General features: G+C 38.8%; 1 protein-coding gene across 3 annotated transcripts in view; it reads right to left on the bottom strand.

The window, feature by feature from the left end:
* The window catches only part of mylk5 (myosin, light chain kinase 5), a 39,067-nt gene that overhangs the window by 13,425 nt on the left and 3,999 nt on the right, over window positions 1-21,643 (bottom strand). For all 3 annotated transcript variants that reach the window (XR_009708093.1, XM_061232332.1, XM_061232333.1), the window contains exons 5-10: window positions 19,398-19,563; window positions 18,445-18,490; window positions 13,712-13,833; window positions 6,486-6,632; window positions 2,208-2,360; window positions 1,711-1,881 (exon numbers count right to left, since the gene is read on the bottom strand). Coding sequence is in view for 2 of the 3 variants with exons in the window: in XM_061232332.1 (XP_061088316.1) it covers window positions 1,711-1,881; window positions 2,208-2,360; window positions 6,486-6,632; window positions 13,712-13,833; window positions 18,445-18,490; window positions 19,398-19,563 (805 nt within the window). In the remaining variant the exon portion in view is untranslated. The remainder of the gene's footprint in view (window positions 1-1,710; window positions 1,882-2,207; window positions 2,361-6,485; window positions 6,633-13,711; window positions 13,834-18,444; window positions 18,491-19,397; window positions 19,564-21,643) is intronic.

Raw genomic sequence — 21,643 nt, 5'->3', positions numbered from 1 at the left:
TCTGAGAAATAAATGAGGACAGGTGCTGTATAAACAGATTGCACAAAAACTATCACGATTAAAATATGGTAACAGCAGCTTTGGAAACTGCTGATGTGAAATAAGTGTTCAAAAATGATTGCATATGTGCACGGCACACAATAGTTTAATTACATTGTGCGTGGAGCAGTTTATGGCTTTTGAGCATTGGGTAAACAATTATTTTTTTTATAAGGGTCTATGCACAAGTCATTAGCTAATGCACAGGTACTTATGAAAACCATTTCATTTGCAGTCTTGATAGTGCAAGAACACATTTTAAACATTTTAAATATATACACATTTATAAAATATAAATCTATCAAAGGTTAATCAATTTAATCCATGTTAATTCATGATGCATATTTTTAGCTTCCTGTTTTTCTCGGCTTGCTTATAAAGGGTGTACAGTGGTTTCCAGCCTGTGACCAGCTTGCAAGGTAGCTGTATTAAAGTATTACTGAATACGCAGTTAAGCAACAACTATAGTAAATTCATTTCTAAATTAACTAAATGAATCTCCTAAAAGCCAATAATTCGGCATAAATAATGATAATAATCTTTAAAATTCTGTTAATGTTATCCCAGATGTGCTTGCTATTTCCTTGAATGTTGCTGTGATCAACAAAATATTTGCTTCAGGCTTTCTTTGTTCACTTAGTACTTTATTGTACAACTTCAAAGCATCCTGGCTCATCTAAACTTCAGTGCATTTTTTTTTTTCCCCAAGTTACTTGACCTCTATAACATTATAATGATCAACAGATGTGCAAAATATCTAGGGCTACTGGTGTTGATTACATTAAATCCTAACCACAAGCTCATATCCACATGATGGCAATTGATCAGTGTAGTTTTAACCTTTTAACTGCCCCACAAGTTTTTGAGCTAGATTGCTTTTATATCAAATGTGGTCTACACTTTGACTGATCAGTCTTTTTTTTTTTGCTTTTAAATCGAATGTGGTTTACCCTAGTAATAGCCATGGGCAACGGGCGTGAATGGTAACTGAAAATGCAGCAAGTGTGTGATATTGTACGACAATGAAAAGCATTTGTTTTCATATACAAACAAATGTCACACTTTATTTTAAAGGATTTGAAAAACACACCATTCATTTCTCCCATAGACTGTCTGATTTGTTGATCTGGAAGTCTAGAAAATGCTAGCAAACCATAGATATTTCCAAAGGGAATGACGACAACTTCTGAGGCATATATAAACACATAAATATACCAGCTTACTGAACAGATAATTATGGCAGCTCCCCTGATTACCTTCATGTGTGATCAAATACTAAATTGACTAAAAATGATCGAGCCAAACCCTGAACCACATTTTTATTTCATGTTCCTCCCGAATTTACATTTGAATGTAATTTATCTGCTCTCCACGGGTAAGCTACTTTCTTGTATTTTGCAAGTGAGCAGCAAGTGATAGTGTAATAAGGGTTTCATCTGTGTCACTGCTTGGCTTGACAAGCTGATTGGTGCCCCACCAGAATTTCTATGCCAAAAACTCTCTTATTTCACAAACAGAAACTGATTTAAGTTCAAATATGTACAATATGTGAAGGCGACATAACATTTTTACGACTTACTTTACCCATGTAACTATACCAATGGTTACCATGAATCACAGTTTAACATGGGAACTACAGTCGACTAGTCATTCAGGATTTAGTAGCATTACCTTTCCTGGATGACAAATTCTTGTCCTGAAGCTTGTCTGTTATAATCCATCCCCCATGCAAGTTGTTCTTTTGAATGGCACAAGGGTCTCTCGTGCTTTTGTTCCCAATGACACAGTTGGAAAGTAGAGCAGGTGACTTCTTGTTTTTGATCCCACATATAGTTTCAAAGTCTGCGTTGTGGTTTTAAACAGAGAAATGAACACTCAGAGCAAGTTTCAAAGGCATCAACCCAAAAGACAAACACGCTAAGTAAATGTATCTATAAAGATAGAAATATATACATATAAACTAATAGGAAATATGCAGCATAGTATGGGTTCAAGAGGAACTCCCACTATCTTGCTACACACTTGATTCTTAAAACACATTTGGAAAACTATCTGTGTTCCTCTTATTTAAATATCAGGATTAGATTAATTGACATACTGAAAGGCTGACTATGACATAAGGAAAGTCAGTGAAGCACTTGTACTCTGCGGCGATAATGTGGTCATACCTTTGACACACACAGCTGCGCTGCTAGAGGCCTTGCCCCCACTGTTCTCTGCTACGCAGGTGTATGCACCTGCGTCCTCAGGCAAACACTCGCGCACCACCAGTGTTGCCACACTGCCATTGAAAGAAGAGTTCCCAAAGGTCACATCGCCACCTAATGGGAAGAACATCAGAACACTTCATATGAACACAAAAACAACCCCCAAAATCGACAAAAACCCTTGAATATGAAAATTTAACAACCATCAAAATTACATATATACGGTGGGCTCCAGAATTATAGGCACCCTTAATAAAAATGGAGAAAAAAGGATGCATATAACAGCATTGATAATGATCTATATTTTATGTTCAAACATACAGGAAAATTACACTCACTAAACACTTTATTAGTATTTATTTGACTTATTTTTTAGACCTATCCACTTAGAGTTATGATGCGTTTTGTGTTCAGGGATGCTCTTATGCATACCACTGTTCTAATGTGCGGTTATTTGCATTACTGTCACCTTCCTGTCAGCTTTGACCAGTCTGGCCATTCTCCTCTGACGTCCTCTCTGACGAAGGTGAGTCTGTCTGCAGAACTGCCGCTCACTGGATTTTTAAAACGTTTTTTGCACCAAAACTAGAGACTAATGTGCGTGAAAATCCCAAGAGATCAGCAGTTTCTGAGATACTCAAACCACCCTGCCACCAACAATCATTCCACGGTCAATGTCACTTAGATCACGCTTTTCCTCATTCTGATTGGTTGATTTGAACATTAACTGAAGCTCCTCATCCGTATCTACATGATTGTATGCATTGCACTGCTGCCACACAATTGACTGATTAGATAATCGCATGAATAAGTAGGTATAATAATAATAATAGTTACTTCCTAATAAAGTTCTCAGTGAGTGTATATACTATTCAAGACATTTACTCTCATGTTTCAATGTTTGTTATTCCATAATCTCATCTTTTCTGAATACCACAGGTGCCAAAATTATTGTCCCCTCTAATAATTATTGTAAATAAAATCAAACAAAGTGAAATTAGCAATACAATTCATTCATTCATTATCCTAACCCGTTTATCCTAAACAGGGTCGCAGGGGGGCTGGAGCCTATCCCAGCATACATTGGTCAAAAGGCAGGAATACACCCTGGACAGGTCGCCAGTCCATCGCAGGGCACACACACCATTCACTCACACACTCATACCTATGGGCAATGTAGACTCTCCAATCAGCCTAACATGCATGTCTTCGGACTGTGGGAGGAACCCGGGGTACCCGGAGGAAACCCACGCAAACACGGGGAGAACATGCAAACTCCGCACAGAGAGGCCCCGGCCGACGGGGATGCAAACCCAGGACCTCCTTGCTGTGAGGTGACAGTGCTACCCACTGCACCATCCGTGCCGCCTGCAATACAATTTTACTTGAATTTATTTAAGGTACTATATTGTGTCATTCCATCACGTATAGCTTAAAAATTAGGTAATGAGCAAAATCCCTTTGTCAACCATCAGCATGGGAAAATAACTGTAATTCAGCCAAAGAACTGTCAATTCAGAAGACACAATCGGTAATTGACCAAGTCAAGTCGGGTAATGGGTACAAAAACATAAATAAACGGATAAACATACCACTTAGCACTTTAAGAAAAGGCGCAAACATGGAATAGTTGCCAGGAAGAGGATGCAAGTGCATATTATCCCCACAAACAGTAAAGAAGCTAGTGAGGGAGGCCATAAGTAACCCAAGTATTGCAGTTTAAGAATTGCAGAGATTGTGTCTTGGGGTCACCAAGTCAAAAAAAAAAAAACATCCTACATACCAGCAAACTTTTTGGAAGTGTGGCACAAAAACCTTACTGAGCACGATAACCAAAATCAAGCATCTTGAGTTTGCCAAACCTCATTGGAGTGCTATGGTCAGATGAGACTGAAATTGAACGTTTTGGTCATACACACCATCGACATGTTTGGCAGCGAAATGGAATGCATACAAGGAGAACCACCTCAAAACTACTGTCAAATATGGTGGTGGGTCATTGACGTTTTGGAGATGTTACCAGTGGTAACATTTAAGATCGATGGCACAATTAATTCTGCTGAATTGACTCTGCTAGGACCTTAGTAGATTGTCCAGCAGGACAATGACTCCAAGCATGCATCAAAATCCAGATAGAAATGGTTAAAGGTACAATAGGTAATTTCGGTCTCCTAACGGTCAAGAGAGGAATTATAGCAACAAACACGCTGAAACCACTGTTCATCCTTCCCACAGTCCATGCATATAATGCATAATATAAAGCCTTATTACACAGTTCAGTGTTCTCATGCAGTGTTTTGGAAAGCTGCCTGTGACAAACGCAGCAAAGCCTGGCGTCTTTTCGTAGTGTTCTAGTAAGAAAATGTTTGAACAGGTGACTTTATGAAATGTTGACTTTAGTGTGCTACACAACACTATTTATATCTTTTGTCTTTTTGAAGTTTTCACTTTAGCTAACCAACTATATTATGAGCAAGCAACTTATTTGGCTATATAACTAGCTGGATATATAACTAAGACATGATAGCTAGTCTACCACAAATGATACAACTGTAACTTACAGTTTGTAACAAATAAAGGTTTAGATAAACATGCATGATTGAAGGCGTAAAGAGATAAAAGGAACGTGCAGCTGCCCAAATTGCACTCCTGACAAGCGATCACTGAAAATCTGTATACTATTGCTTATTATCCAAGCGAAGAATACAATCAGAATAAGCCCCCATGCCATTGGCTGTGCCAATTTTTAACAAATGAGCTTGAATTATTGTACAGCTGTACAATGTTTTGATACAGAGTGATGGCCCGTCAACTGTATTTTTTGAAACCCGAAATTAAAGACTATAAACACAGGCAGAGGGTGAGTCATCATGTCAGTAAGCCTTATTTAATGATAGGAAGGTATTTACAATGGTTTTGTAACAATGTTTTAAAACAAAAATCTTGCCCATTGTACCTTTAACGTGACTTGATGCCCAGCTGTATATATACATGGATTGTATGTAAAAAGTTTGGTCTGTGATGAGGATGAGTGTCTGCTGCAAGTCTGTTAACAAACGCTGGCCAATTTTAGTACAAACATCATACCTGTTGTTTAGGAAAAAGCTGATCTCTGCCACATCAGAGATGAAATTCAGTATTAATGTTCATTTGTGCTCATATTCTACTGTAGATTGTACTTCTTGGGGGGAAATACAAATTAAATGCTTAATCACATGAGAGAATGACTCAAAATCAATGTCTGAATCATTGTTTGATACATTATACATTAGTTAAGCAAAAAAATAAAAAAACAACAGCAGCTGGCATTAAAAAGCATTAATCAGTAAATTGCAGGCCTACAGTTAAAAATGCATTTTGTACCTTTAAGTAAAAAAACAACCATGTTCTGCAAAGGCCATCTCAGTCTCCAAACTTAAATCCTTTGGAAAATCCTGTGGTCTGAACTGAAGAGGGGGGTATCCCAAAGATATCAATGATTATGAAAATTTGTGCATGTAGGAATGGTCAAAAGTCCCTCCAAATGTGCTCTGTAACCTTATCACAAATTCTTGGAAAAGATACTGACAGCTGTCATCTTTGCCGGGGTATTAAACAAAGTATTAAACCAGGGGTGCCAATAATTGTGGAACCTGTTTTCTGGGGAACTATTTTTTTATTTGAAAATGTAAGACTTTGTCAAAAACTATTATCACTTTTTGTGAAGAATTATCAGGGGTGTCAATCATTCTGGAGCCCATTGTACATGGGCAGAACAAGACTGGAGACATTTAGGTAAATAGTTTGAACATAAAACACAATATTGATAATCTTGCCAAACAGCATAAGTTTGAGAACATTTTCATTCAGGCAAGCATGACATTGAAATGTCAGGATAATGGTGTTAGCTGAGAAAATGTGCAGCACTCTGATAGAAGAGTCAGACACATGCCAACACAGAAATACTACACAGTATTAACTGTCAAATCCACAAACAAGCTTTCTAAAGTCAATGTATGAAATAATGTGTCTTAATCACAGGCGTGTAATGCAATTTTAGCTTGACACCATGCTACATGAGATGAGATGTAGAGAGTTGCTGTGTGCACACAATGTGATTTGAGCTTGAAGTCATGCTACATGAGATGAGAAGTGTAGAGAGTTGATGCTTGTATGTAATGTGACTTTAGCCTGAAGTCATGCTACTTGAGATGAAAGATGGAGAGATTTTTTGTTGCCAGAAGATGGCTCTCTGCTCACCATTGTGCAACCAGGAAACTCGGAGGGGCTGTGTTCCTGTGATAACGGCTTGCACAATGATGTCACCACCTTCCTCCACTGAACAGTCCTCCAGTGGCTTTGTAAACTGCGGGGCCTCCAGCGGTCTGACAAGCGATGACTTGTCCTCTGGAGAAAAGAGACAGACCAGTCACTGTTACACTTGCCTCTCACATGACCAGGCCAATGACCCCTCACGTTCAGACCTCCTGCACATGTGCAAAATGCCCTCATGTAACTGCTATTGCATTCCAGCAGAAGTTATATTCTGCAAAAAAGGAAGTAGAAAAGGAGGAATTTGGCTCAATTTTACGTGTCAACAGACACGCAAATAAATACTCTTTGATGAGACAGGAAATAGCCGGCTGATTAACCTCTATGCAAACAATGGCTTCCCAACATGTTTTACCCTGAGAAATTAAGCAAAAACAATATAGTGTGCAAATGAATACTTGTCGCATGACTGTGAGAAAAAGGCAATGTTGTATGGTTGAATATCATGCAGCATTTCCTGTGACCTTGACCAGCAAGGCCTTTCTTGATTGTACTAGTTCCTCTTCACCATACTCACCACATTTTCTTCTTCTCAAAGCCAGTTTCACTTACTGTAAAGTGGTTTTGAATGTCAGCACATATATTTGGTGACAAAAGCACATAATTATGCCAAACTAGTGTTAACTGTTTGCCTACAACATAGACATTGTTGTTTCTGTTCTTGCCTTGTTTTTCTTTTTGAGGTGGGAGTAGGGTTATGATGACACGTCTGAGATCACAGGTTAGTATAACATGTGACACTTTGTCTTATTTATTGGTGGCATGCCTTCCATACCATGGGTTGATTTTAGCTTGATGTTATTAGCTTGTTTAAAAGAAAGTCACATTCCATTACAGTCCATGGAGATTTGCCCCTGATGTCATCATTCAGAATCCCCCTGTTAGATAGCTTCTCAGTTCGGTTAGAGCTTGTTTGCATTGCTTGTTGACTAATACTGTGCTAGGGTACAAATCAATTCCTGGACCTTGAAATTCTGGTATGAGCACAACATGTGAAAATACCAAATCAGTTACATCAGGAGAACTCCAGTTTCAAGGACCTCTGCCTTGCAAGGACTGTCACCACACAAGTAGCTAGTATTTTTTATCATTAGCAGCATTTAACAGAATGCCATTTCAATCTGAAAAGTGATCAGTGTTTTACGTCAGAATCCTGCACAGCTATTCTATAATTGAACATTTTGGTCCTAAAAGTAGTATTTAAAGTATTCAGCTGAATGCTGTACACACTGACAGAAGCAACCTCACAGAATATTTCATAAATGCCTGATAAATCCAAACAAACACATTCCTGGGTGTATACATATCAATCGTTGATGCTTTTAACTGCTTTCAAAAGGTCTGGTGGCAGTTTCATCTGAGGCTGTAATTCCTTTAAAGGAAAATCTGTCGAGGAAACATGTCTACAAACACTTTAATTTGTGAGATGTGTGGCGTGGGTGGAGGTTTCATCCTCCCACTTGTACTTTCTGACCTGTGTTCCCTTAACTTCTCTGCATTATACCTGTCTAAATAAAATAAATGGAGGGTGGACAGACGCTCTGGATGGAGGGTGGACTATCTGCTCTGCTTTAAAATAAAACACACTGCACTCCATAAAAGCACTTCTAATATTTTATGTGTTAGACTTATAAAGTATTTTCAAGGAGCAAAAATATATTTATATGCTAAAAAATAAGCAAGACCAAAGGTTCATTCATTTATTGGTTTGACAAAGATTGTGTCACTGTTTTATTACAGTTGTATTTTTGTTTATGTGTGCATATAATGCAGAAGCAGGGAAACTTCCTGAGGCTCTGAGGAGAGCAATGCAGTTGCCCACACAAAAGCATCTAAAGCACTAGAGCATGGTTGCACTAATAATCCATCTTTAGTCCGATGTATTGTGAATAACCAAATCCCCCCTTGGTTGTAAACTGGACACAAGGTATTTTTTAGCAATTACTTGAGCAGTTATCATGCTCAGGTTAAGTCTAGGTCTCATTATTGGTATGTACTTTTGTTACAATATAAATTGTTGGTTGTTGACAAAATGTATTGATTAATGGAAAAACTAAGTTCTCTACTTCTGTAAGTTGTTCTGTATAACAGCATCCTATTTTTACAGTAATGCAAAACAGGAGTCGCACTCTTTAGCTATCTGATTGCCTCAAAGGTTAAAAGCTACATATCCATGGTTGCCATAGTTTCTACCTGCAGACTGGGAATTCAGTTGTATACCATTATTGTTAGGATTATCTACACCAAAATTGTAAGTTTGATCCCGATCCCGATATATATATATATATATATATATATATATATATATATAGATAAAAAAACTGTTAAGAGTAGTAAGAGTAATTACTAAAATGGGCGTGACTTCTTGGGCGTTTATTTGGCCCAGTCACTTAGCTGTATTCTGCTGGTACATGGGTTAGTGTAACAGTGATAAACATACTACTCATTGTGCTTGCTTTTTTATAGGAAATGCACGCCACAGATAAATTATAGACAAATTAGATGGTCAGCTCCTGCATTTCTTATGTTATGTACAATAGGAGGATGTGGTTAGTAACAGCAGTTTCCAGAGCTTCCATTTTAACTGTATTATACTTGGTCACAAACCTCTAACTAAAGTTTCAGACAATGTATCAAATTAGGGAAGGGAAACAGAACAATACAGAACTGACCATCTGCTTTGTCTATAATAATATTTGTGGATAGATGGAACGGTTGCTGTGATAAAATGCCTATGATAAATAATGTGGTTGGCATTCAGAACTTTCCTCTGTATATAATTTTTTATTTGCGTTGTCCTTGTTTCAGATAGGTCATTTAATATAGTTGAAGAACTAGTGGGTCTGTTCCCCAAGTACAGATGAACAAGAACCAACAAGAGAGATTGTCGAACACTTTTACCCTGTCCCTCAAAGGAAACATAGGACCAAATGGTAATGAAAACACATCACAGGAGGTGGGGAGGTGGGGTGATTATGTCTGGTGGGGGGCGGGGACAAGGTGTGGGGAAATTGGACTAGAGGGAGGGGGTAGAGGAGATAACACAGAGGTACTGATCAAAGAAGACAAGATTTTAGATTGGCCCACTACCAACATATAATAATGGACAGATTTATTAATGTCTGTAAAATTCACATGGTATATCATGTAACCAAAGCTGAATTTGAATGTTTAAGGCAAACAATGGACTGATTAAAAGACTGATTGTATCAGTTTGTATCTCTTTGGTAGCATCTATGCGCTTCCCTTGTGTCATTCCCCGCTGCCCAAGACCTTGGGTGGAACAAACGTACAATTGACTTCACTGAATGGGACTACAGTGTCACTTATTTTAAGTGGAGCTCTTGCTTGTTTTTTATTCATATAACATTTTCCTTAATTTCACAGTTCACAGAAACCTCAACGATAACACCTCAAATTCTGGTTCAGCTACTGTGCCAAGTAGTCAGTTTAGTGAACTATTAATTTGCCTCTTTCTGGTTGATGCATAATCTTTTTATATTGTAAATCCAAGATCCAGTCCAAGCCAACTGTGGCACTGTGACTACATGAACATGCTGTCATGTTGCCATAACGTTATGGAGTAGGAGGTAGTCGTTGTTGGTAAATGTTACACAAAATTATTTTACTGTAAATAGTACAGCAGCCATAGAGGAATGGACATACACATGATCCTCATCATGGTGATTTGCACACAAGGGAAGTGAGTGGAACAAACTGAGACTGTATTCTGCCAAAGAACTAAAAGGGCGGGAGGAAGACCCTCAGGACGGGGCCAGAGTGACGGATATGAAAATGGACAAAGAATTCCTAAGAAGGATGTCTGACTGAACAGGATGTTTATGTGAGACTTTCAAACAGCTAAAATATAAATATACTGCATGTGGTATTTGAGGTGAAAGGTAAATTAGCATTAGCTCAGATGCTGCTACATGTTACTAATTAGTTTTTGGCCAAGGCATAATGAAACAGGATTAGTGTATGATTTCAGGAAACAAATTAATGGTGTTTTATAGTCATTACTGCAGCCACAGGCATTTCAATAAAATGTGAGTTCCTGCCAGTAAACCTCAAACAATTTCCTTCTATTAAACCTCAGATTTTGTTGAAAAATAGTTATTTCCATTTTTATACAGGTCAAATTGACCCACACAATTTAGTGTAAATCCATTCAACACAGTCATATAACCCTAAAACAGTGTCAGGCCATTCACAAAGAAAAAATACAGTATTTATTTCAAACACAGATTAGGATTAGTCCTGGATTAAATCACAATCCAAACTGAATTTAGTCTAGAACTATGCTTAATCTGTGTCTGTGAAACTGGTCCTATATTTACTAGCAATATATTGAACTAACCTATCAACACCATATAACCCTTTTCGGTAATCAATTATATTTTTTTAAATTTCATAAAGGTGACCATGAAACACTGTTCATCCAAATTGAACTGCAACATCATTTTTGTACACAAATTATGCAGAGACATTCCAGAGCACAGATTTGAGGGGAAACTACTCAATATAATCATAAAATCGTCATAAGATTTAACTGAGAAAAAGCTAAGTTATCCAGTAGTTAAGGTATAATAAAAACTGAACTAGCTCAAATTTGACAGCAACATAATAGGAGGACTAACCCAGTAGGTCCATGAAGATCAAAGTAATATAAGCATAAAAACGAATTTCTCTGTATAAAGGTTCATCAGGAGTTATCAGTTATCTTGGAGACCTGGGTCATTCCATGCCAACTCCAGGAGGTTGCACCACGGCACCTCTTGGATTTTATTCATTTTCTGTTTTATACTTTTACTTTTATAGATATATCCCCCAAAATTGCCCCAGTGAAAAAAAAGTACATTTTTAGGGCCAAATATCTCCAAAACAAAAGTACACATGTATTCTGAGGCCTGATATGAATACTACACGCACAATTATCCCTACATAAAATTTCTTAGGGCTTACATACCTATGATTTTGTAATAAAATTTTGTTCTGTGACACATTTTTCATCGCAACACCCAGCAAGCTTTAATTGGCTCTCCCAGCAAAACAAAATGGAGAAAGAAGTTAAAGTTTTCAGGAATTTTACATCTTATAACTGTCTACCAACACAACAACACAACTACCAACAATCTGTGTGGAGCAATCTCCTGGAGTTGGCATGGAATGGCCCACCTAAACACATATAATAATTAAACTCTATTCACAACTGGGAAAGGCTGCTGTTATTCACGGTGGAAGCACAACAGCATGTTTGGCCTGAATTAAAGCCAGTAACAGATCACATTGGTTTCCCTTTCTTTTACAGGCACTGATTTCACACAGATGGAATCTGACTCATGAACATCTGAGGCATACTCACAATTAATGATTAGCAGCAGTTTAACAAGTCTTCATATGATCTGACTGGTATTTTTATTTTGACTTGTTCTTCAAAACACACACAATACTAAGGGCTTTGAAAACAAAAAACTGAACGACCAGTGTTGACAACCAGCATGTTTCTAGATCACTGACTGTGCCCCTATATCGCTACAGCAACAACCCTTACAACAAATAAACAGGTTGCCATCTTCAGACAGCTCAGAAGAACCCCTAACTCTACTGGGTCACCACTGCTGCCACTGCTGCTGCCACCACTGGGGCGGCCTGTAGCGTAGTGGTTAAGGCACATGACTGGGACACAAGGTCGGTGGTTCCAATCCCGGTGTAGCCACAATAAGCCACAATAAGATCCGCAATAAGGCCCTTAACCTTGCACTGCTCCAGGGGAGGATTGTCACCTGCTTAGTCTAATCAACTGTACGTCACTCTGGATAAGAGCGTCTGCCAAATGCCAATAATGTAATGTAATGTAATGTAATGTAATGCTGCCAGGGCTCTAGGCACAGCCTTATATCACCAGAGATCTGAACTGACCTGTTGAACTTGCGCACGATTGCTCTCACATCCTGCTCTATATGAACCCTTGACATTTGTCCACAAAGCTATTTGTGTCAGAGAGAATGACTGTAGTGCCATTGTTATGGATATGCTATACTATGTTGTCCTTTAATGTCTATTGTCTAAAGAACGCATTCCTTGTTGTAGACATGCCATGCCACTTCTATCAGTGTTTTATTTTCCATGGTGATAGCTTAAATACCAGACCTCTCTTGGTTTTTATAGGACCACATATTCACATTAAAGAGTTTCTAAGAGGAAATCTGAAATCTGACTGGCAAACAAAATAGAAAGAAAAAATACAACCCTGGGTTGCAAGTAGACATTTCCTGGCATATGTGAATTCTAGTGAAACTAACACTAGACATATAAGCCTAAAAATAACACGACTAAGCTAACAGTATTCTACAGTGGTAACAGCACAACAGGAAACAATTCTCACATTTCAAGTGCATCATTCAAGCATGGTTTCTTTAGCATGATCTTGTGAATTCACACATGCAATAGGACTAGGCGCAAAGAAGCTAACATGTTGACTATGATACAAGTATGCTGCCTCCAAAAATATTACTTTTGCATTTCTAACAGCTCATTCTTGAAGTTAACTTGAAGGTCACATTTCTTAAAGCTAGCTAGCAAAGAGCACTTTTTATCACTTTACTTTACTAATTTTACAGTACATAAAATCTTTTTTTACAATAAATTGTGCCGTGCGGTTATGTAATGCTGTTCTCATTGAATTAACTCATCATATCAATCCAATGGATAAACACTATTTACATAATGGGACTACTTTTCAACATCATCAATGCTTTAATTGCATCTATAAATTGTAAATAATTCAAGAAATTGAAAGCAAAATATGATTCGGTCCAGTTCATATTTGGCATCAAATCAGCACCACACTGAAAGTAAACATCTATTGCAGATTGGCATGACGGCAATACTGAAATAACCAATTCCAGCTAAAATAACTGAACAAGGACAACAAAATCTAGTAAATTCATATTGTATGTTCAATTTTTAAATATACACATACTACACGTTTGTGTAGGCTACATAATCTGTAATCTGAGTGTAGCCATAAAGCATCCTGCTGCTACAAACCAAGCTGACAAAACACAGAACAGCTCAGAACACTACCATCCGTTATTTTGGCTTCTAGACTGAAACTAGCCTCACTGGTAACCACCAATGATTGTCCTTACCTGAAACTGATTTCTCCTCCATTCTGCTTTTAAATGTGGTATTCCTGGCAGCTGGTCCATTTTCCAACACCCTCCTGCTGGAACTGTTGTCCTGGGTTGGCGTGGAAGGTGTAAGCTGTATCCTGAAAGTGGACACATAGGTCTGTTTTGTCATGTTTGTGCTCATATCTATCTGTGGGAAAGGGCTCCCCTCTCCTTCTGTGCTCTCTATGAATCCCTGTTTTAATCTCACTCTTTCAATGTCTCAATCTCTCTCTCCTCTGAATTGTCCTGCGTCTCTCTCAAATTAAAGTAAACACGGGAGTTCTTGAATATCTCTCCCCCAGGCTGTTATCGTCGTCCAGGAAGCCGCATGCTTTATCAGGTCAGACTTCACACTGCAGTGTATGAACTTTAACTGAGGAGTGAGAGAGTGGAAGAGAGAATGAGACTCGGAAGGGGTGGGGAAACTCGCAGCATACCTGGTGATCTCTTCACGGAATCCCCGCAGCCGTGCTCCGTCAACAAAGCCGGCGATGGCAAAACAACTCTAAATTTGTCGTAATGAAAAACATTAAACTAACGCTCAGTTTGAAGGACGTAGACAACTTTTTAAATAGCTGTGTCACCCATCTTCTGCATTGAGACTTCATGGGCGTGTAATATTGCCGCCTAAACACCCATGGTTTCACGATTTTATCTTTGAAAAATGTGTGCATTTGCAATGCTTACAATTGTAAGTGAAACAAATGGATTTGGTAATTACGATAGTGGTGTGCACCTACAACGACCTGACTGGTTTGTACAAAAGGCTGTGACTGATTGCATTATGGTTGACGATGGGCAGTCTGACAGAACGATGAGAAATACTGATGAATGCGTCACTGGGTCCAGCTATCGTTCTGCCTGGGAGGCGTGTCATGACGGTGACATCACAGGAATCTGATCCATCCAGTGGAGCAGCTTCGTATATGAACCATAATGAAGAAGCACGTTTAAGTTTTTAACCGCTAATCATGCTAATCATGTTTGGCCCTTTGCCTTTAGTTATTAGATCTCCCTGTCTGTCTTTAAGCTGTTGTCTACTGTAGGTGCTCTCAGGTACAGTAAGCAGCCCCAGAAGCATTTGTCATGTGAGGGGAAACTATCTAGTTATTTGACTCTGAGGGGATGGTCACCCTGGAAACAGCCAGGTTATAACATACACAAGAGCCTTTGCTGGGAACAGCAACAGCAGTCCTTTCTTGCAAACAACACTGAGCAAATTATAAGAGCCCAGAACCACAAGGGAACAGGCAAATACAGCAAATGTATCCTCCTATATGAGTGTGTTTCTGTCACCTTCACAGGTATACTAACTAAGACAACAGGCAGAGAATGTCTTTCACCGTGATCATTAATACTAGAAAATGTAAATGCCTCTATTACATACAATCATGTGCAAAATAATAATTCTATTAAATAAAATGTATTTTGTTGGTCTATTGAGACAAATAAATATAGGGGGAGCCCTGGACTTCAGCACACTGTGGATACACATGATGCTGGCAGCTTGTGGTTACAAACACTGAGGGACATGAGCGGGAAATCAAAATCTTGAGTAACTTGTCTCCCCGTTCCATATCTCACTCCCATGGGGAATGTGTAGGTTGTCATTACGTTACATGACATTACATTATTGGCATTTGGCAGACGCTCTTATCCAGAGTACAACAAAGTGCATACCCATAACCAGGGATAAGTTCGCTGAAAGACCCTAGATGGAAGTACAATTTTAACTGCTACCTGTACAACAAAGATAAGGACGAGGGCCAATTTTTTTTTTTTTTGAACAAAGAAACAAACAGAGCAAAAGTGACTAAAGTTCACTATCCAAACACTGCTTACCTAGCTAACTAAAAATACCGATACACAAAGCAAGTCACAGAGAAAACAATTAAGGTTCACAGGGAGGTAGGGAGGGATGGGGAGAGGTGCTGCTTGAAGAGGTGTGTCTTCAGCTTGCGCTTGAAGGTGGGGAGAGATTCTTCAGTTCTGACCTCAACGGGGAGTTCGTTCCACCACCGTGGAGCCAGAACAGACAGTAGTCGTGAGCGTTGTCAACACTATGGCCTCAAAATCCCACTTCAGGGAGTAAAATCTATGGTCCTGGTTTCTGTTCCACATGAGTAACTACTGAACTACATCAGGGTATATGATGTGCTATGTGACTCCTTGGGGTATTCAATACAAGTGAAATAGTATATAGTATCTTGGAAAATCAAACACTTCTCACAGAGTGAAGTAAATGGGCCATTTGAACACCCAGTTACAAACAGGATTAGTTTATGCCATTGTGTAGTGAAACAGGTTTCTCTTCTTTTACTATACATGTTTCATCAGTGTTTCCACTTGGACTGTTTCCAACAGTGGAACACGGGTTTTGCAAGTGTTGCCAAGTTACGGTGGAACTTTATTGCATTTACAATCATTTGTGCACACATAGAGGTGATTCTTGTAACTTTACTACAGCCGATTTGTGCCTCAGCTGATTAATTCAATGTTCATGCCTGCATCTTGTTCATGGGTATTATAAAGTCAGTCATCCATCCATCACTCTTATGTATTTACTACTTGGTTGCGAACGACACCACAAACAACTCCCCTATTACCCCTAGAAAAAAACTGAAGACAACTTGAGACATTACATATTACAAGTTGTAAATTTCCTATTTACTTAAGTTTCATGACCGAACATAAACAATATGGCTAAGTATTAGTGTTCTGCTGATAGTAGTGTCAAGGAAAAATGTTTAGCAAAGTAATATATGCCACAGCTTTACTCATTTGTTTCAACAAAGTTATTTTGAGCCAATAGGCCTATTTGCCTAAGGATAATTTAAATAAAATCGTAGAAGCAGGGCCACAGTTTTAACAGTGGTGCTGCTGTTGCCTATTGTTTACTATTATTTATCTTCATGGTTCTGAATCAAATTTTAGTAATTGGATTTTATCTAATTGTGATAACACGCAGAGTTCAGTGACTTCAGAGTTTAGTGACAGGACAGAGGTTTCTTTCTCCACACCCACACCGAGGAAATTAGGAGATCAGTGAGGATGAAACCATTTCACAACCAGTCTTCTAGACTGAAAGAGCCCCCCTCACTTAGGTATTCTTTGCATTCTTGTGCTGCCCTAGATGTAAACAGATGTTTATCCTGGCATTGTTCTTAACTCACATTTCCCTCTACATTTGTCTTATCCAGAAAACTGGATATTGCAGCAATGATAATGTCCAGGAGAGAGATACAGCACAATCTGTTCTACATCTGAGGTCCTTTCCAGATGAGCAATGTATTTCAGAACAAAGCACCTTCTCAACCATGTTACTCACTACACTGAACCTCCAGAGTCCCAGGGTATCTTAAAGCCTAGACATGTCCAGTAGGGCCTGGGTTATATTTGTCTAAACAGGCAGAAAATTTGCTTTCTCAGCAACTCAAAATTTATGAATCTCTAATTGTGCCTCTCGACCCTCCATTTGTGCAAGGACTAGACACAGTCACCTAACAGCGAAACCCAGGCTCAAACCTGTAACTATGTATGGGGCCCAGTCTGTGCTCTTGCTGAATGCCTGCACATACCAAAGTACTCTGAAGCACCTTTCAAAAGGTTCTTCTCAGGAGTGGCAAGCCTGCCAAAATTCTTCTGGTGCAGTGACAACTGAAGTCACAAATAACCCCAGAAGAACCTCCAAAGACTTGCCGGCCTCTCTAGCCTCAGCTAAGGTCAGTGTACATGATGCTACAATAAGAAACAGACTGGTCAAAGAAGGGATTGCTGAGAGAGTTTGGTGGAAGTGGTGCTTGCTAACCAAGAGGAACATCAATGTTCGTCTCACACCTGCAAAAAAGCACCTGGATGACCCACAAGACTCTTGCGATAATGTTCTATGGAAATATTAGTCAAAAGTGGAACCTTTTGAACTATATGGGTCCCAAAAGTCAAATATGATGGTGGTAGTGTGATAGTGTGGGGATGCTTTGCAATAATGGCAATAATTTGCCATTATTGAAGGAACCATGAATTCTTCTCTGTACCAGAAATTTCTCAAGGAGAATGTATGGCCATCTGTTCATGAGCTGAAGCTGCAGGGTAATTGGGTTATGTAGCAGGATAATGATCCAAACAAGAAAAGGAAGTTCACAGCTGTTTGAATGAAAATAATCAAAATTAATTTTTTGGAGTAGTAAAAGTCCTGACCTGAATCCAATAGAGCTACTGTGGCATGACCTGAAAAGAGCAGTTCATGCTTGAAAACCTACCTACCATCTTTATTAAAGCTAAGAGTGGGTTAAAATTCTTCACTAGGGATGTTAAAGATTGATATTAAATTTAAGGGGGACCATCACAGGGGTGATATGGGTGTTTGATCATTTATTTAATTAAATGAATGAAATCATTTAAAAAATGTGTTTCCTGTTTACTCAGGTTCCCTTTGTCTGATATTATATTTTGTCAAAAGAATTTTAACAATTCAGTCTGACAATTATGCAATAATAGGCGGCAAATACTTCTTCACGGCACTATATTGCAAATATATCAGGTTGCATGGCTCCATTTACCAGTTCCAAATAAGAATTTTGCATTGTAAAGCCTTAAGGGTGTACCATGGCATTATTTCCCAGAATCACCATGTGTCACGAAAGCAGAAATAGTGTGAGTAGGGCAACCGGCATAGACCCAGGGCTCCTTCCAAGCATAAATATACTTACTCATTTGACATGCAGTTTGGATCGGGCCTGGAGCAATAGCTTTGATCTGGAAAGAAAAACAAAAAACCTGTTTGTCGAAAAGTTTTTTTCTCAACCATCTACCTGAGTGTACTTCAAGTCATCTATACTGCATATTGGTGCCAGGTTTACATGAACCCTATTTTGTATTCACGCACAGTCCCAATGGAGCCTCTCACTGGCTCCATGACAATTGAAAAAGTTAACAGTCAAGCATGTTTCTAAAGTCAGCTGAAAGTTTTTAAATAGAGAAAGGAAAAGGGATTGGTCAATAAGACTCATACTTTCTTTTAGAATAGCTGTTTGTGTTGTCTGACATGGGGTTTGCAGACAGGCAGGCAAGTGAAGTGCATTGTGGTGACTGATCAGGTCCGTAAAATTGCCCTGTCAACAGCAAGTGTCATTGTGACAGGTAATTTATGCAGTATAGATAGATACAGTGGCTTCAGAAAGTATTCCGACCCCTTAACTTTTTGCACACTTTATTTTGTCGTAGATTTCTTTTTATATTGATAAAATTGCATTTTTGCCCATCAATCTACACCCAATAACACATAATGACAAAGAGAAAACATGTTTTTAGAAATGTCAGCAAATTTATTAAAAATCAAAAACTGAAATCTCTCTCTGAAATCTGCCGTGACACTCCAAATTGTGGTCAGGTATGTCCCAAAAACTGAAGGGGTCTAAATACTTTCTGAAGCCACTGTATATGATGCATGCCACAAGATATGTAAAAATAATAACAGAAATATGCCTGCCAAAAAAAATTAGTATTCAAATTAGTCTCATCACATCTTTCCTTGATACAAATTCAATGTTGTGACATAACAGAACAGGTTTAATGAGATTATGACAGTGCCTGTGACAGCATTGCTGATGAGTTTGTGTAATGTTCTTAAGGCTGTTAGCTGCACTTGGTTTGCATAATGTACCTGTGACAGTCAGCTGTGCAGAGGCACTACACTCCCCAGCTGGGCTGTGTAGCTGACAGGTGTACAGGCCCTGATCCTCTCTATGTGCCACCTGCACCTCCAGCAGGTGAAAGCCAGCAGAGAAGGAACAGCAGGCTGCAGACCTCCCTGGCAGGGGGGCCCAGTCCTACCAGATAGAGAGAGAGAGGAAGAGTGAGTCAAGCAGGTCTGCACTCCAATGCAGAATTCAATCCCTATGATTACCTGTCACGTTTTAAGAATCTCCTAGCCTGTAATAGTTTTAGGAGGATTAGCTACGTTCCTCTGTTGCTGACTTGATGGACACTTTCAACAAGCAGAGCCTACTACTCAGATGCACCTTCATCATCATGTGAGTATTACTCATGAACATGGATGCAAAGGGTCAGAAAATATCTGATAGCAGCCCATAAACGTTCCATGGGAAGTTAAGTAAGGTAGAACACATAAAAGGTCATTCTAGATAGTGTGGCATTGCAATATTCAATTTACATATTTTGTGCAATTTTAAACATTTTTGCAATGATTTCTGCTTACGATAATGGTCAAGGCAGCCTGTGCAAGTAATAACAATGCTCCTTTTATTCTCCTTCACTTCCTGTATATTCCTGTTAATTCCCATGGAATTCCACGCCTGATTATTCCCAAAACCCTCATAAATATAGAGGCAAAACTCAAAGTCATGACCCTTCTTCTCAGCCATAAATTATACAAAACCACCCCTCCCCACCCCTAGTCCACTCCTCGGCAATGATGCTAATCTGCTGTTTGAAGTCACACAGAGCTCTGAACTGTTAGACAGGAATCCAAAACAGGAAAATAGCCTAATCAGTGGCAGGATACGGAAAGTAACTATCTTTGTGTAAATTAATAAGATTCCAAGGAAATAAACTAACTGTGGTCTGTTCCCATGACCAGTAATATATGGCAGTATAGTTGTTTCTGAAGATATTGATTCCTAAGAAAGGAAAGCTCTCTTCAGCTTGGCTAATGATTTAATTCCCAGAGCCCAGTGAAAACTGCATCAATTAACAACAGTCAGTACCGCTGATCTGGGGGTTCTCATTTTAGGAACTGGAACATCAATGAGGCAGAAACCTGCATTGTAGGGAGCATAGAGTACACTCACAATCTCACCAGGGCCCATGAAATACAGTAAGGTCAGATGTAAAGTATAGTAGTCAAAGTCAAAGAGACAGTTCAAGTCAGCAGCAGTGTGAAAAAATGAAACAGTACACCAGAGAAAAAAACACAAAGGGATGATTCTGGTTTCTAAATGTTTCATGTCGTACAGCACACATGCAATTATGCTTGCCAGAGAAGCCTGCTCTTGTTTTCTGGTCAGGGCTCTGGCAATCTGGTCTGAAAACAAGACCAGAAAAGGATAAAATCTCAGAGCCAGTTCCTGCTCTCACAACTTCCATCAGAACCACTCAAGCATACAGTTCTGACCTCTGGCCATTCCGGCCCCTTCCATGAGTGGGTCTTGTTCTCACACTTATGAAGCCAGACATTTCTGCTCTTGACCGTTCTTTCACTTTGATCTCACTTCCTGATATCTTCACATAGTATTTGCAGTTAGTGCTTTGTGAGCACTGTTGGGTTGTTGGAATCTCACAACCTCGACAGGTACTGAACAGAACAGAAATCAACCCAAACTTTCTAACAAAATGATCGAAGAAAAATATTTCATATGTTATAGATCTGCACATTTTGCTGTATTACATTACACTATACTGTGTAAATTCAATAACATAACATGTTTTTTTTTTTAATAATTCCATATTATCAATCAATATAAATTAATTTAGCATTATTCCAATAATGACAAAATGCTGTTTCTTTTTTAACAACCCTCACTTGTATCTCTTGAAATCATGCATTTTATGTCACTGGAATGTAACTGTTAAAAAGCAATATAGCAGAACAAAGCACACAAGGTCTTCCAATACACTCAGTGACTATTTTATGGCACAGTACTATTGCTAACTTACTGTACACTTACTGTACACAGTGAACAATTTATTAGGTAGACCTATACACCAGCTTGTTAATGCAAATGTCAAAATGGTGCAGAAATGTGATCTAAGTGACTTTGGCCATGGAATGATGGACTGAGCCAGACAGGGTGGTTTGAGTATCTCAGAAACTGCTGGGCTGTGATTTTCTCTGTAGAGTTTCAGGTGTGAAAAAAACAAAGAAAACAACCAGTGAGCAGCAGTTCTGCA

The sequence above is a fragment of the Conger conger genome, chromosome 2, assembly GCF_963514075.1.
Source record: "Conger conger chromosome 2, fConCon1.1, whole genome shotgun sequence".
In the NCBI taxonomy this organism is placed as follows: Eukaryota; Metazoa; Chordata; class Actinopteri; order Anguilliformes; family Congridae; genus Conger; species Conger conger.
The sequence above is the reverse complement of the archived record's forward strand: the minus strand, read 5'-3'. Positions and strand labels throughout refer to the sequence as shown.